The sequence below is a fragment of the Zosterops lateralis genome (assembly GCF_965231275.1).
Source record: "Zosterops lateralis genome assembly, chromosome: 14".
NCBI lineage: Eukaryota > Metazoa > Chordata > Aves > Passeriformes > Zosteropidae > Zosterops > Zosterops lateralis.
Window position 1 is genome coordinate 9,533,769 of NC_139774.1, and position 15,746 is coordinate 9,549,514.

The following is a 15,746-nucleotide window of genomic DNA, read 5'->3' on the forward strand; positions in this document are numbered from 1 at the left end:
TGTTATATACATTGAAAAATCTAAAGTTTCAGGTGTAGATTATCTGAGCTGATAACCACACACACAATATTAAATTTCTATAAGCAATTTCTAGACAAAAGCCCCCTTCAGCCAACTCAGTGATAAGGTTTCCTGTGTATATGTGCATGCACATAAGGGAACATTGTTTTAAGGTATTTCTGTGGAATATATTAATTTAGCAATGGAAATATAAATTTTTTAAAGAAAAAAATTTATATTTTCAGCCAGTATTTTGATATTTGGGATTTCTTGCTCATGAACGACCAGCATTTTCTGTAGTTACCAGAACATGTAGACAAAATACATTTCAAGAAAATCCAGTCTTGCATTTAAGGAAGGCAATGTAGCAAACCTACAGCCAATCTTGATGCCAATCTTATCAGAAATCCTCCCAAACTGACCTGAGGAACTGCCACCTACAGAAATCTAGCCTAGACAGAACAAAATTTGCTTTGAGCTGTAGTATAAACCTCAGCCAGACATATGTGTGCAGTGGCCAAGGGCCAAGACATCTTTTTCAGAGCAGTCATGCCCCCGAAGTCCAAGAGGACGTTTCTGATGGAGTTGGTGAGCACAAGCAGAGCTGGTTGAGGACCATGAGGAGGTCCTGCATTGAGTGGCCAGGTGTTGTTCAGGTGTAAGACATCAGATTCACTATTTGAAAGTGCCACAGAGGAGGCACAGGTTGGGCTCAGGGTCAGGTATTCATGATTCAAGAGAGGGAGCCCAGTCAGAAAGTTCAGCCCCAGTCAGAAAGGCATGTTAGGAATGCCCAGAAAAGGGGTTGAGATCAAAACACAAAATATCTTCATTGTGCTGAATGGTTCTTTCCTATCACTTGTGGTTCTGGCTGCACAGTTGAAAGACTTTAAACAAAAATGATTGAGGAGGGTGAAAAGGAGCATTTGCATGAAAGGAGAATAGACCAGATCTGGAATCTTGACTTTGGGAAAGACAGGACAGAGGGAGAAATGTGCAACAGATGTATAAGAAAATTGTGAGTACTACAATGGTTCAGGGGGGCAACTGTTCATTACTTCCCAAAATACAGAAATTGGTGTTATCTGCTGGAAAGATCATACAGAAATGGGGGGTAACTCCTCGAACGATGACACAGTCATTTCAGTGAAGGGAACGGAGATATTTTTCAACTGATTAAGGGTGCAATAATCTTTATCTCCGTACTTACATCTTCAATCCCCGAGAATACACGATCCTCCCCACATCCCTATCTCTCCCCCCGCTCACACTGAGCCCCGTCCCCCTGGCTGCCTGCCCAGGGAGCGATGCCGCTCCTGCCGCTCCTGCCGCTCCCCGGTGCCGCTCCCCGGTGCCGCATCCCCGGGGCGATCCCCGGCGCTCCTGCCCCATCCCGGGCCGGGCCATCCCCGGCGCTCCTGCCCCATCCCTGCCGGGCGATCCCATCCCCGGCGCTGCCGTCACGCCCGCCTGGCCCGCGACCCTCCCCGCCCCGGGCGGGCGGTGTCTCCGCGGCCCCGCGGCGCCTTTAAGCTGCGGTGCGTGATGTCACAGCGCTTGGAAGCCGCGGGCGCGGAACGCGGAGCGCAGGAGCCCGCACCGAGCCCGCACCGAGCCCGCACCGAGCCCGCAGCGCCGCGGGGACCCCCAGCCCGGCAGGGACCCCCAGCCCCGCGGGACGGGCTCGGGATGATGGGGAGCGTCCAGATACAGGACTTCGTGGCGGGCTTGGTGGGCGGTGAGTGATGCCGGGAGCGCGGGCGGGGAGGCAGCGAGGGGCGCACGGCGGGGCTGCCCGGGATAAAACTCCGCGGGTCACCCACGCTCTGGTTCGCAAGTGCGGTTTAATCCCATTTCCACGGGCGGGATAGTTAAAATTCAAGTTGAGAACGTGTGATGCCGGGCCGGAATCCAGAGCCCCCCGCATGTCCCCAGCTCCCGGCGGCTCTCCCGTCCTTGCCCCGGGGCTGGAAGCGCTCGGGGCGGGCTGGCAGCTGCCGGCCCGGGGCTCCCCGTGTCCCCATCCCCGGGACAGGCTCTCTGTCACTCCGCCGTCCCACCGCCGCCACCGGGCCAATGGCCAGGGATTGATCTGTCTGCTGGGAATTCCGATGGCAAACACCGGGAAACAGGTAGCAGAAAGAAAAGGAGGCCAAACGTCACACAGAGGCGTCAGTAATGGGACAAGGTTTACGGAACTGAGAGACACCCACTGGGTTTGCCAGCCGAGAGGGTGACCGGCTCTGCTGCCCCCAGGGCTGCAGCAGGACCGAGGGTCCACTGTGGCACCAGAGCAAACCTGTGCTCAGGTGACCCTTCGGAGCCGGCATAGGAGCAGGTGTGAGGTGCTCACAGTTCTCCTGCCAGATGAGGTTAATAAGTTAGCAGACTGAAATACCCAAAACCTCTGCAAAAGTTTGCGTGAGCAGCTGATTTTTGGATCTCTGTAGGCTGTGGTTGCCCTGTCTGCCCTACTGCCCTGTGCTGTTGCTGCACATCCCTGGCAATGGAACAGGATGTCCTGGGAGGTGAACAGCCACCAGCAGCAGTGGCAGCTGAGAGTTTTCACCCATAGCACTGGGCCATGGGTGGTCCCAGGTCTGGAAGGAGAGGGGACATTTTTTAACACATTTTTAGAAAAGTCTTAATGTGTTGACCAAAGACATGATGCTCTTTACAGTATTAACCCACTATGAGTGAGATATTACGTGTAGTGTCCAAAGCACCTTTGGGCACTGGTTTTCACAGAGATTTGCTGGTGAGGAAGCATCACAATTTACCCACTCTCCAGAAACCCTAAAACCTGCTGGTGTTGTTTGATACAAACACACAAAACCATGTCCTGGTCATGGCACACGTGTTCCATTCTCCTGGAGAAAAGGGAAACCAAATTGTGTTCTGTGCTGCCACAAGAGCTCCTGGCAGTGAGAGTGTGAGTACATGGGTGCATGGTAAGAATATGGGCCAATTTCTCCCCAGAGAACCATGGGGAGGAAGGCAGGATGGCACTGGAGAGATCTGTACAGAGCAGGATCCTCTGCGTCTGAATCCTCTCTGACAGGTATCTTTATAAACTGCTCTTAAAACAGCAAATGATGAGGAGCTGGCAGGTCCCATTGGCAGTCAGCTAGGACATCACTCTGAGCCAGGAGAAAGCATTGCCTTGCGTCAAACAGGAATGTCACCATTCTGAGGCTAAAAATTTGTGTGAGTTTACAGGAGAGCAAAAGGGGTTGGTCCTGAACAGGATATACAAACATGACTTCTCTGATGCCTTTGAGATATAAAGCTGAAGAACAGCCCAGAAGAGTGTACACTGAAAAGTGTTTAAGCTCAGCTTTTAGCTGTTGTCAGGGACAGGGCATCATGCTGGTCATTGCTCTGGCCCTTACAACTGTTCCTATGGAAATCTCCTCTCTCCTCTAAACCCATTGCATCCTGTCCTGCTACAAAAGCTTCAGTGTTTTGTATAATACTTTGCTTTCATCCCCAGGAATTGCCAGTGTGGTTGCGGGCCATCCCTTGGACACAGTCAAGGTAAAACACTTTGAACTGTGTTCACATGTCACCACCCAAACCTCCATCAGTTCAGACCTTCTGTCTAGCTGATGCCTCCAAGGACCTTCACTTATCTCAAAGGGCAATTTGGAACATTATTAACAGATTTTCTTCCTCTCCAATGCTCATTTTGGATGAGAAACTAAAAGAACTGACTGATACATGCAAGTTCCTCTGTGGAGAATTAAAGCTGAAAATTAACCTGGCTTTACTTAATGTGTGGTTCACTGAACAGGTCTGCCAATGTTTTATTGAACTTTGCCACAGACTAATATTCAAAGGGCAATGAGGGAACTGTATTTGTTTTGCTGTAGGCACATTTTTATGTTTTCCTAATGCTGGTAACATTGGGAGGGCAGAGTGCTGAAATTGTTATCCTAGGGCTGTGACACACAGTGTTTATGGTTCTTGCATGATAATTATTCCTCCAACAGAAGGATTTAGAGAAGTAAGAAGGTATTTGTCAGCATGATGCAGACAAGCCCATGCACACACCAGTGCATCCTGACTCAACCAAACTGACCATCCTTACTGATGCAGAGATAGGGAGGAGGATCCTGTTCCTTCCCTCTTTTGCCCAGGCATTTATGGGCAGCTTTCATCACTTCAGCTTCTCTGCCCTTCTTGGGGTTGTTCAGCCTGAAAAATAGAAGTCTCCAAAGAAATCTTACGGTGGCCTTCCTGTGTACTTGAAGGGGGCCTAAAATAAAGAGAGAATTTTTAGCAGGGCCCATTGTGATGGGACAGGGGGTACTGGTTTTAAACAGGAAGAGAATAGGTTTAGATTGGATATAAGGAAGTCTTGTATTAAAAAGGTGGTAAAACACAGGCACAGGCTGCCCAGAGAGGTGGGGGGATGCCCATCCCTGGAAACATTCAAGGGCAGGATGGATGGGGCTCTGAGCAACCTGCTCTAGTTGGAGATGTCCCTGCTCACTGCAGGGAGGTTGAACTAGATGACCTCAAAAATCTCTTCCAGCTTGAGCTATTCTACAATTCTGTGATCTGTGTTCCCTGCTCTGTTTCAAGCCTGGCCCTGGCACCAGGCAGGGCTGCCAGCTGTGGCAAACCCAAAAGCCACTGGTTGTGTTGGCACCTTAAAGACCTTTGGAGGGTGATGCCAAGGGACAGGGCCCAGCATGGCCCACACCACATCCCTTTCCCAGCCATCACAGCCACCCCCTTGCACACACCAGCCTCCTCTGGGACCAGGAGATGCCCAGCCAGCCCTACTCTTTCTGAGCTGCTAAAGTGATGCCAGTGCCAAGGGCACCTCTGTGCAAAGGTGGGTGCAGACCCCATGCAGGAGGAGCCACAAGGCTGCCCACACCAGCCAGCCATGGGCAGGGCACAGCAGCAAAGCAGGCTCTGCCCAGCCTTGCCAAGGCAATCCCCATCTCAGGCTGGTGGTCATGGCTTCATCGACTGCTTTGGGGGAGTCTGGCCAAGAGAATCCTGCTCAGAAAGATCGAGTTTCTGGATGCCAAGAAAGAGCAAGCCCATCCTTCAGTGGTTACAAAGACAACTGTCAGGCTGCCCCCTCTGTTGCTCTTGGCTTTGGGCAAGGCTTTGCCTTGGGAATACCAAGTAGGCAGACTTGTTATGTTCCAAATTCAGGAGCAGGAGAGCGGAAAAGAGTTTTTACACAGCACTAGGCCAGCAAAGGGGCTGCTCAGCAGCATCTGCAGCCTCCAGAGAATAAGGGGTCTTTCCCCATCAGGGGGAGGAGGCAGGACTGAGTATAAGGCTCTGTGGGGTAAGTGCATCTACACCACAGTTCCCATCAAGCCACCTCGTCCCCCTTCAGCCACCTCTTCCCATTGTTCCAGCTTCCATCAAACCCCAGCAGCTGTTTTTTCTACCTCCTCGCAAAACTCTGGAAGTTGTGCCTTTATTCACTTTTCATCCTACCCATTGCATTCTTTTCTCCAGAACTTTCTTCAGCTTCTGTGTGTCACCCAAGAGCCCTATCTAATCAAAACATAACAAAAAGGAGAACCTTCCAGAGGTATATCCATACTGATATAGCTGACTTTGTCACAGATGCCAGCAGGGATTTCAGTGCTGGATGTTAAAAGATTAGCTAAGAGTCATGTGTGTGAGAACCAGATTGTGAGAACATTCAGTTGCCCTTAGTTACTCAAAAAATGTATTAACTTGAACTTCTAGTTACTGGTTACTGGGTAAAAGAAAAAAAAAAAAAAAGCCAATGGAGGCAAGTGGAAATGCATAAGCTGAGATGAAGCCAGGAGGGAACTCGGGGCTGGGCACTGGGGTCAGCTTGCCCTGGGTCACTTGGGGTCCAGCCCCCTTCCCCTGCCCTGTTATCCCCAGTGTGAGTCACAGTGTACCCAGTCTGCTCCCATGGCCTGGGGCTGCCCACACTGCACAATGTGTGCTGCCTGAGCCATGGCATCATCTTCATGTACCAGCTTGTTCTCAGTGCTCAGAAAATATTCTGCTTTTGCTGCTGCTTCTCTGTGGGCTCTGGCCAGGCCTGGAGCAGAGTGGGGATGCTCCATGGGTGCAAACAGCTGCATGGAGCCACCCCAAGGTGATTGGTGAGCCTGGGCTGAGGGGTGAACACAGACTTTGGTCCCTTCTGCTCCTGCCAGGGTCCCACGGTGGCACTGCAGCCTCTTGCAGGGCTCTGGGCCAAATGATTGTGCCATCCTACCTGCTGTTTGCCTTCCAAAAGCTCCCACCAGTCATGAACTCTGGCAGACACACATTCCTTTGGGCTTTAAATTCCCAAATAACTTCCTGCTTCACCCTGGTGTAAATCAGGGCTGAGCCAGTGGAGGGGATTGGACACCATCCCTCCAGTGCAGGTTGGCAGTGTCCCTTCAGACTTCACTGCTAGCAGCAGTGCTAATAAATATAATCACAAATGTTCTCCCCATTTCCTAAAAACATTCCTGATGGAGCATGTGTATTTTTCTATAAAAAATGAACTCTGGCGTCAGCCAAGATGAAGCCTGAGGTGCTGTGAAGAGTGTTTCCATTTCCTTGCACACCTCTAAGCCCAAAAAATGCATCCCTTGTTAGGATGTTTCTAGTGCAACCTTGTGAGCAGCTTGAATGAAAGACAATCAAATATATACATATGAGAAGGGGAAATGCTTAATCCTGTAGGCTTTGATGTTACTCCTGTGCCATTTCTTACATCTGTTGGAAGGTGTATAACCAATTTTCTTTCCAGAAATAAGATGTCCTTTTTTGAAATTATATGAAACTGTGTTTTTGAATGAAGCATGGAGACTTTCTGAGATGGTGCTGCATTATTTTAGCTCCAATTAGTATCTCTGTGTCTTAAAATCCACCTTGGAGCAGAAGGACCCCAGAAAGTCTCCCAGGGGAGTTCACCTCTCCTCTCTTTGCAACACATCCCAGCCTTCCCAGAGAGTCTCCAAATGGAGAAGACCACACCACTCTCCTAATTTCCACATAAATCAGGCTTTTGCCAATGACAGCAGTGCACACCAGCAGCCTGCTGTGCTGGGTCAGCGTGGCTGGTCCAGACTGGAGAGCAATTTGACAGTCATTGATTCCAGATGTTGCAGAGAGCTTCAGATCCTGCTTAGCCTTGCTCCTGGCAAAATTCAAGAGGGTGGATGCACATATATCTTATTTTATTGCTTAGTTCTATTTATGACTAAGGAAGGACTTGCTCTCAAAGCAAAGTACACATTGTTTACGTAGCATGAGCCTCCATTGGGCTGGAAGCATAGGATTTTAATCACATTTTACAAATGTCTTTTGCAGACTCGTTTGCAAGCTGGACAAGGATATGGAAATACGTTCAAGTGTGTTCTCACTGTGTACAGAAATGAGTCTGTAAGTACTTCACCGTACTTTAAATGTGCTGGTAGAAAGTGCAAGTCAATAAATAGATAAATACATAAAGCAATTGTACCAAATGCTGTTGACACCAGCAGTTATATGAAGACCAATAAAGTTTATGTGATTGAGCCTTCAAATCCCTACAGCCTTCTCTTGTTTAACTCTAAGGTAATCCACTTGGTGACTCCTATAGGGAAAAGAGATCCCTGGCATGGAATGATCAGTGTCTCCACATCGGTTGCATCCACAGTGAATCTTTTGCCTGATCCCACTGGAAAAGGTCTCCCAGAGGGATTTTGCTGACTTTGGTGAAGCCATAACAAACACTGTCTATATGAGGCACTTCTCTGTGGGTTCCTGTGCTTTTAACCATGTCCTGTATTCTGCACAATCTTTATAAGCCTTTAGCAGCATGAACCAATTTCCTTTGCTCAGCATGTGCAAAGAGTTGATTCCAAGAGACATCTGCTACTTGGATTTGCATTTCATTCCTGACTATGGCAGGGGATTGGAACGAGATGACTTTCAAAGTCCTTTCCAACTCAAACCATTATGTGATTCTGTGAACCTCCTAAAAGGTGGTTGTGGTCAGGTGGGGGTTGGTCTCTTTCTTCAGGCAGCAACTGACAGAATGAGAGGACACAGTCTTAAGCTGCACCAAGAGAAATATAGGTTGGATATTAGGAAAACATTTTTTACAGAAAGAGTGATAAAGGGTGATAAAGGACTGGAATGGCCTGCCTGGGGAGGTGGTGGACTCCATGGATGTGATTAAATAAATATATAAATAAATATAATCCCTGGATATGATTAAAGAAAGACTGGATGTGGCACTCAGTGCTATGGTTTAGTTGAAGTGTTAGGGCATGAGTTGGACTCGATGACCTTGAAGGTCTCTTCCAACCCAGTGATTCTGTGAACTCTGTGAATTCTGTGAATTCCTAACCTAACACACAAGTCGGGGCTTACACTGCTCAGTCCTACTCAGTCTTCTAAGCCCTGCTCCCTTTCCTGGGTAGCTGGCTGGCTTCTTCAAGGGCATGTCCTTCCCGCTGGCCAGCGTCGGCATCTACAGCTCGGTGGTGTTCGGCGTCTTCAGCAACACGCAGCGGTTCCTCAGCCAAGTGCGCCACGGCGACCCCGCCGCCGCGCCCTCCCTCGCCGACATGACCCTGGCCAGCCTCGTGGCAGGCTTCATCTCCGTGGGCATTGGCACCCCCGTGGAGCTGGTCAAGATAAGGCTGCAGATGCAAACACAGCCATACAACAAAGGTAGGAAGCAAGAGTTTCTTCTTCCCGTCTCTTCCTGCCGGTCTTTGGTATGTACACAGAGGTTTAGAACTACTTTGTTTGAGGTCGGGCTTTGTGCTGCCTTGTGCTGCTGCAGTTGGGGTAAAAATTCCCCCCTTTGCCTGAGGATGGACCTCATCCTGCCCAGCTCAAGGGTAGGGTTTTTACCAATAGCATTTCCAGCCATTTGGGATCTGTAACTGCCTCTCTACATGAGGAAGGTCTGCTCAAGACCAGAACCTGCAGAAACTGTGAGTCCCTGGGCTGTGGGTCCCCTGGAGATCCCAGCAGCAGCACCATGGCTGCCAGTGGCAATGCCAGCTCCCTATCTCCCTCTGCACACTCTCAGTCCTGTATATATTTGCCCATAAACCTCTGTTATTCCACTCTTCTCTGCTCAAAATCAGAAAATTTCCCATTTACATTTATAAACTGCTGACTTACTTCACTCAGGGTGCCAGATAGCCCAGGTGGCAGGCTGAGATGGGTCAGGAGGGGACACAAGCAGGATGGCAGTGGGTGGCTGCTCCCTGTCCACAAGCTGCAGGCAGAAGGAGCTGCTTCAGCTCTAGACAGCAGTTGAATTCCATTGCAGGCTGCCAGCGTGGAGGGAACCCCACCAGCCAAATGAAGACATGGAGCAGCTTCAGAGCTGAACTGTTTGGATTTGAGCATTTCACCTTTCTCACAATTACAGTCATGGTGTTTAACTGTAAAATGCTGGCATTTTTCTGTTGTTTTGATAAAACAATATTATGTCCATTTTTAAAGCCTCCATGTGTCTTAGCAAGCTAATGGCTTTTACAAAAACAACTTGGTCTGCATGGGAAGGGCCAGACTCTGAAGATGTTAAGGCTTTTGAAAATGTGACTTGGCATAAGTTGAAGTTAAAATCCATGATTGGCACATTGGGCACATTGCCTAAAACTTATTTGGAAGTCTCACTGGGCATATACTACTGGGAGGTATGCCACACCTCTAAGAAAAATCTGTCTTGAAGTGTCTAAATGTTTTCTGAAAATGGACCAAAATACTCTCCCCTAAAACTTTTCCCCCATGCTATCTGTTGACTCCAGCAGAAGAAACTGGATGGCAGTGACTTCTAATCAATGGCAACGGGCTTGGGAGAGGAGTTCTGTGGCAATATATCTATTCTAACAGTTTTGGGATTTTTTTGTTTTTGTTTTTGTTTGTTTGTTTGTTTCTTTTTTTGGTAGCAAACGTTAAACTAGATTCCACAGTTCCTGGATCTCCTGTGTACCGAGGCCCAATCCACTGCTTAAGGACAATCCTACAGAAAGAGGGGATAGCAGGAGTATACCGAGGCAATGTAGCAATGCTCCTGAGGGATGTTCCCGGGTACTGCGCCTATTTCATCCCGTACGCAATGTTCTGTGACTGGATAACTCCTGATGGAAGCATTGCTCCTCATCCCTTCTCTATCTGGGTGGCAGGGGGTGTAGCAGGTAAGCACCTTTATTTCCTCACAGCATTGACAAAGCAATAACAGGAAGGTTCTCAGGGCAGATTACAAGGGTGACTCAGAGGCCACCACATCCTCCAGAAGACCAGCAGAGGACATGGGACTGAACGACCTTCCTTCCCCAGGGCAGGGTTCCCTGGCACCACAGCTGCACTTTATGACTCAACAAACTTTATAGAAGTTGTGTTATCAGACCTCCACTGGGCTCATTGTCAGTGAAGAGGAGAACAGACAGTCCCTGTATCTCCCTGGATGCCTCAGGGCAGCCTGCCAAGAACATTGCCAGGGATATGTGGAAGCCAAGATGCCTCCAGACGAGGACTTCAACCTGTTGGCTGCCCACCAGGAGGGTGTGCACCTATCCGCACCTAGCAGAAGACAAGTTGACTGTTACTGATCTTCTTTTTCCCACGTGTACACTTGCCAGTAAAACAGGCATGTGTGTCCCCCACCACCTGAAAGGTCACTCCTACTCCCACTCCCCACTTCTTGGCCATTTCTAAATTGCAGATCCATAAAGGCAGGTCAATCCTTAGCTCAGGTAATGATAACAAAATGCCTTCTCCTCTGCTTCTCAAATAAAGAGGCCCCTGGTGCCTCTGCATAGTTTTTCTAGTGTGCCCCAACGCACACGTAGGTCCAGGCAAACTCTTGCCTGTCCAGCTGGGCCATGGATTGCAGTCATGTACTGATCTTTCCAGAGGCAAACCATCCCACTCAGCTGCAGGCTGATCAATGGAAATAGGCATTTCTTTTGAGGAATGACAGGGTATCTCACAGGAGCCTAATCCTGACAGCCAGAGATGCACCTGCCTGTTATTTGTATCCTCACTTCAATCTCTGCTTTACAATGGAATTATTAGAAGACAGTTTTTTTTCTGAAATCATCACAAGCAGCATCTCAGGCTCTTCCCATGGCATGTCCATGTTCCACCAGAAGTACAGCAGAAGATGTATTTCCACCTGGAGAAGCCCCTCTTGGGTTGCCTGCATCTGATCAGGAGCATAACCTCCAAAATCTGAACACTTCTTCCAGAAACAGGGAACTTTGTTCCCAGAAATACATTTTCTGTTCCTGAGAAGGGTGAATGCCCTGATGTGAAAATTGCATGAATATGATGTGATAGATGTGAATTTCTGAGCTCACTGACCTGTGGGCAAGGAAGTATAGTGAAGGAATTATTCAAATACCTCTGCATTTTTCCAGGAGCTGTTTCCTGGGCAGTGTGTACTCCAATGGATGTTGTGAAAAGTCGAATTCAGGCAGATGGAGTTTATTCAAACCAGTACAAAGGGACCCTTGACTGCATGTTGCAGAGCTACCAGAAGGAGGGCTTAAAAGTAAGTGGCATTTGAAGTTAAATCTGGTTATTAGGTATTTAATTGTTAATTGGAAAATACAGTGTCTATTAAAAATCTATCTGCAGTGTTGAGAGACAGCTAAAGTCAGTTAATGCTAATATATTATAACGGCAGAAGGTAATTATAGTGTAGATTCCTTCTAAATCAAAATAGTGGGAGTAATAATTTATGTTACATAATATAGAAATGAATGACTGGGGGTCACATACTGCTGGTGTAATTAACTTCAAACAACATTTCACGTTAGTGCACTTAATCATGGATATAATTTGACTCATCATAAATCAGAGATAGAAAGTCTTACCTCTGCAATTCTTCTGCAAAATGCAAAGTCAATGTTTCCCATTGACTTTGGTGTCAATGAACTGCTTCCAGTGGGACTGTCCTGCCACTCTGGGTGTGTCTGGTCACCTTGGGCAATGCTTTGGTGGAACTAATGCTGCTTTTGCACTCCTAGCCCTCATTTTGCACCAAGACAGAGCTGATTGTCAGCATTCTTAAATCAGAATTGCTTTAGTTTCGAATATGAAGAAGGGCTGAGTGCCAAACAACTTATCTCCCTTTTCTGACTTTGTCTGTTAGTGTAATAAAAGATATGTGTTCCACCTGCAAACTTTGCCTCAGTTAAATGTGAATAGCAGAGAATAAGGGTTTGCAGCATCATTGTGTTGCCAAGGCACGGTTGTGGAAGCAACATCTTCTGATATTGAAATAAATCTATATTTATCATCAGAACAGCACGTCGTCTCTTATCTCCAAAGTGTTAATTTTCACATTCTGAGAGAGCTGTAACAAATTAAACAAGGTACAAACAGGAAAACAACCTGCAAAATCACAAGTCAGTGTGATTTCAGTATTTGCCAACATGCCACTATGTCATGCCAGCTGTCACAGGAGCCTGGGGTCTGGTTCAGCTTTTGCCATTGAGCAAAGAAAGTCACATTCATGTGAAGCACAAGCTCCTGGAGAGATGCTGAGGACTGTGCTTGGACAGTCAGATGGGGACAGGGTGCCCAGGCTCTACGGTACCTGCCTTGTGCCTTCCACATGGTGTGCATTTCCCCAGCAGGGTGGCTGAAACGGGAATTTCCATGGGCTTTCCCTTCACTCTCCATCTTCATCCTCAGCCCCCCTTGTCCTGCCTGAATTAACAACTAAGAGTTTTCTGGTGGAGTTCTGTATTTCTTGTAGCTCTTCTGCCATCACATATGGGCACCTGCCCCAAAGCTGTCAGTAGGATTGAGTAATCAAGACTGGATCCTCCTCTCATAAGGAAAATCTTTTTAAATGTTGGGAGACTCGCAACTGATAAATGGCAAACCCAGGGCTGGATGTTTTCATTCTGCGACAATGGAACAGCATTCTCAGTGCTGGAAATAATTGCCTGATGTACACAAAGAAATAAAACTAACACTTGTCTCCATAGGCAGGTGTGTTCATTCTGATAAGAAAAATTTATGCCTCTGTACTTTTTATCCTAAATCTTCATTATTATTTGAGTCTCTTGTGTTACTTCATGGATAATGCAAAAACATTAGATTTCCTCCCAGAAACTTATCTTTCCTAACAAAATAAAACATCCAAATAAATCAAATAATATCCTAAATGTCCCAACACTGAAATTTCACATTGCAAGCTTTATCTAAACTATGTGAACATATTTTGATTCTGTCTCAAGTCAGCATTATGCTAGGCCTTATTGGACACAAGATATGATGATGCTTAGTAGAGTTCAGTAATTTCAGGGGGAAAATTTGGTTATATGCTTAAATCTTAGGGCTTCTGATCTCGGGGCCAAGATTTTTCGTGGGTTTTTTATAGTATCTGTGGGAACTTTGTCATTATAAAGCCTGGAAAGAGATTTGATTCCTGATGTTCCTTTTCACATCTATTGTGAATTTGGGGTGTTTAGATTAGTGACTTGTGAGCCTTGGTGGTTAATGGAGTGATTTTGTGAGAAACAGGAACGCAGAGACACCCCCTGGAACCATCATACTGTGAGCAGACTCACCCCACAGTGAGCAGTTTGTGCACATCCTCACACCAGGGTGTGGTGTTTGTGGAGAGGGGGGTTCAAAGGGAGACCTGGCCAGGCCAGGAGTCAGGACTGACAAGGCTTTTTCAAAAGCCCTTTACTGTTCAAGCATTTAAAAGCCCCATAATCTTTCACTTCTTATACGTGCCAGCATCTTTTAAAAAGAAATATATTGACCAGATAAAGGAAATCTCAAGGCTGGTATTTATTATCTTCATTGAAGAAAGTGCTGAGTTATGTATGGGTACTGAAGTTTGACCTTAGGAAGACTCATGGGAAAATGTCAGCTTCTATCAAATATTTTTCCCAAAGGCAGTAGTGAGAGAGTTCTCAGCAAGGTACAGAGGAAGTCTGGTTTTCAGCTGATTGAGAAATTCCTTCTATGCTCAAAGGTGAAACCTGAAAAAATTGTCCCTGCATGGCTGGGCTGGCTCACAGCCACACTGCTCCCTCTCCACTTGCCAAACATCTCCTGTGCCCACAGACCCACCCTGGGGCTCAGAGCATTTCCTGCATGAAAACAGAACCTTCTTGTAGCCTGGGGCTTGTATGATCCCCACACGTTTATGTGTGCCAAGGGAAGCAAGGCCAGGTTGGATGAGGCTTGGAGTAATGTGGTCTAGGGAAGGTGTCCCTGTCCATGGCAGGAGGTTGGAACAAGGTGAGTTTGAAGGTTCCTGCCAACCCAGAGCACTCTGTGGTTCTGTCACCCTATGACTGTAGTGAGGTAGGACCACACTGCAAGACATTTTAGATTTCTTGCTTTCTTTTTTACACCAGTTCCATGAGGCCAGTTTTTACCCTTTGTCTCTTTAACTCTGGCTGGCATCTACAGATGGGGGTCCACAGGGAGCACAGAGCACAGTGGTGCCAAACCAGTGACTTCTGCCACTGTGTTCCCCTTCCCCTGTGCACACCTCAGCTAAGACCAGCAGTGGGAGCATATCTTCCAAGCAAATTCAAAAGATTTGGTTCTTCAGAACCCCACCATGACTTCATTCAATGCTTTCTTCCTCTTCTTAAAATAGTCAGTGTGTATTTCTATGCTCTAACCTTGCTCCATTCCCAACAGGTCTTTTGTAGGGGCCTCATGGTCAATACAGTGCGAGGATTCCCATCCAGTGCAGCCATGTTTCTTGGCTATGAACTTTCTCTCAAAGCAATGAAAAGATGGCAAACTGAGACCAATCCCTAACTTCCAGGTCAGCACATAAGGACACCCTAGCTTTATTAAAATTACAGAATTAATCTTTGAATCAAATAGAGTTGCAATTGTATAGATCCTCTGAAAGTTGTATAACTTACACAGGTACCTACACCTGAATAGCCAAACACAATTTGGGTCTGTGGGATTCAGAGCAGACTGTAAATGTGCCAATAGATTTTAGTTTCAGTCTACATCTCCTGGAATTTCACTGTAATCTGTTCTGATTGTTGTGTTTCTTTTAAATAATATCAATCTGAAATAAGAATTTGAAAGGAGATGATACTCTAATATTTCATAAGTTTTGAAATATCATTTTTATTATAGTCCCTGCACAGTATTCTTTCCTCACTTGTTCCACCCCCAAATATATGAAATTATGCTCTTTCAAAGTGCCTTGACTATCAAGTCACTGTTTCACTCTTTCTCTCATTAACTTAGAGTTGCATAAAGGAGCAGCATTAAAAATGTCTGATTGAAGAAACTTTTTTAGCAGCTAGATACTCAGGATTTTTCTTGGCTGTCTTTGCTGTTTTCTGCAGTACTTCATAAATCTCCTTCTTTCTTATTTCAAAAGTGTTGCCAGGAAGACCAGAAAGTCTCACACCTTCCTGAGCCAGATCAGCAGTGTGGTGTTGGTGAGGGCTCAGCTGCTCCGACCGAAGACTCCCATCCTGCACCTACAGCAGCTGCTGTGGACACATGGTCGGTGGAGGACTCCGAAAATTGCACCAGCTCAATCAAATCCAAAGACTATTTCATTATCAAATCTTTCACTGTTGACTAAGAACACCTTAATTCTGGTACTGGCAGTGGTGGGCTTCTTCACCAATGACATTTTTCCTATTGAACCAGGAAGACAACTGACTTCCCTTTCCAAGGGAGGTACCCAAACCCGGCCCACCTCAAATCACCAAAGGAGCATCTTTTGTACAACATGGCATTATAACACTTGTCTTCTTTGGTGAACA

General features: G+C 46.9%; 1 protein-coding gene across 1 annotated transcript; it reads left to right on the forward strand.

The window, feature by feature from the left end:
• The first annotated feature begins 1,611 nt into the window (after positions 1 to 1,611).
• On the forward strand, positions 1,612 to 15,489 carry SLC25A48 (solute carrier family 25 member 48). Its single transcript, XM_083871626.1, has 8 exons — positions 1,612 to 1,738; positions 3,494 to 3,537; positions 7,324 to 7,395; positions 8,421 to 8,673; positions 9,909 to 10,157; positions 11,382 to 11,515; positions 14,644 to 14,773; positions 15,353 to 15,489. The coding sequence occupies exons 1-7, from the start codon at positions 1,690 to 1,692 to the stop codon at positions 14,764 to 14,766; spliced, it is 924 nt and encodes a 307-aa protein (XP_083727752.1). The 5' UTR covers positions 1,612 to 1,689; the 3' UTR covers positions 14,767 to 14,773; positions 15,353 to 15,489.
• The last annotated feature ends 257 nt before the right edge of the window (positions 15,490 to 15,746 follow it).

Excerpts from the sequence above, each read along its gene's own strand:
- SLC25A48 (XM_083871626.1), top strand. The coding sequence starts at position 1,690 with ATGATGGGGAGCGTCCAGATACAGGACTTCGTGGCGGGCTTGGTGGGC. Across the intron at positions 7,396-8,420 it reads CTGTGTACAGAAATGAGTCT|CTGGCTGGCTTCTTCAAGGG; the intron begins GTAAGTACTTCA and ends TTTCCTGGGTAG. Across the intron at positions 10,158-11,381 it reads GGTGGCAGGGGGTGTAGCAG|GAGCTGTTTCCTGGGCAGTG; the intron begins GTAAGCACCTTT and ends GCATTTTTCCAG.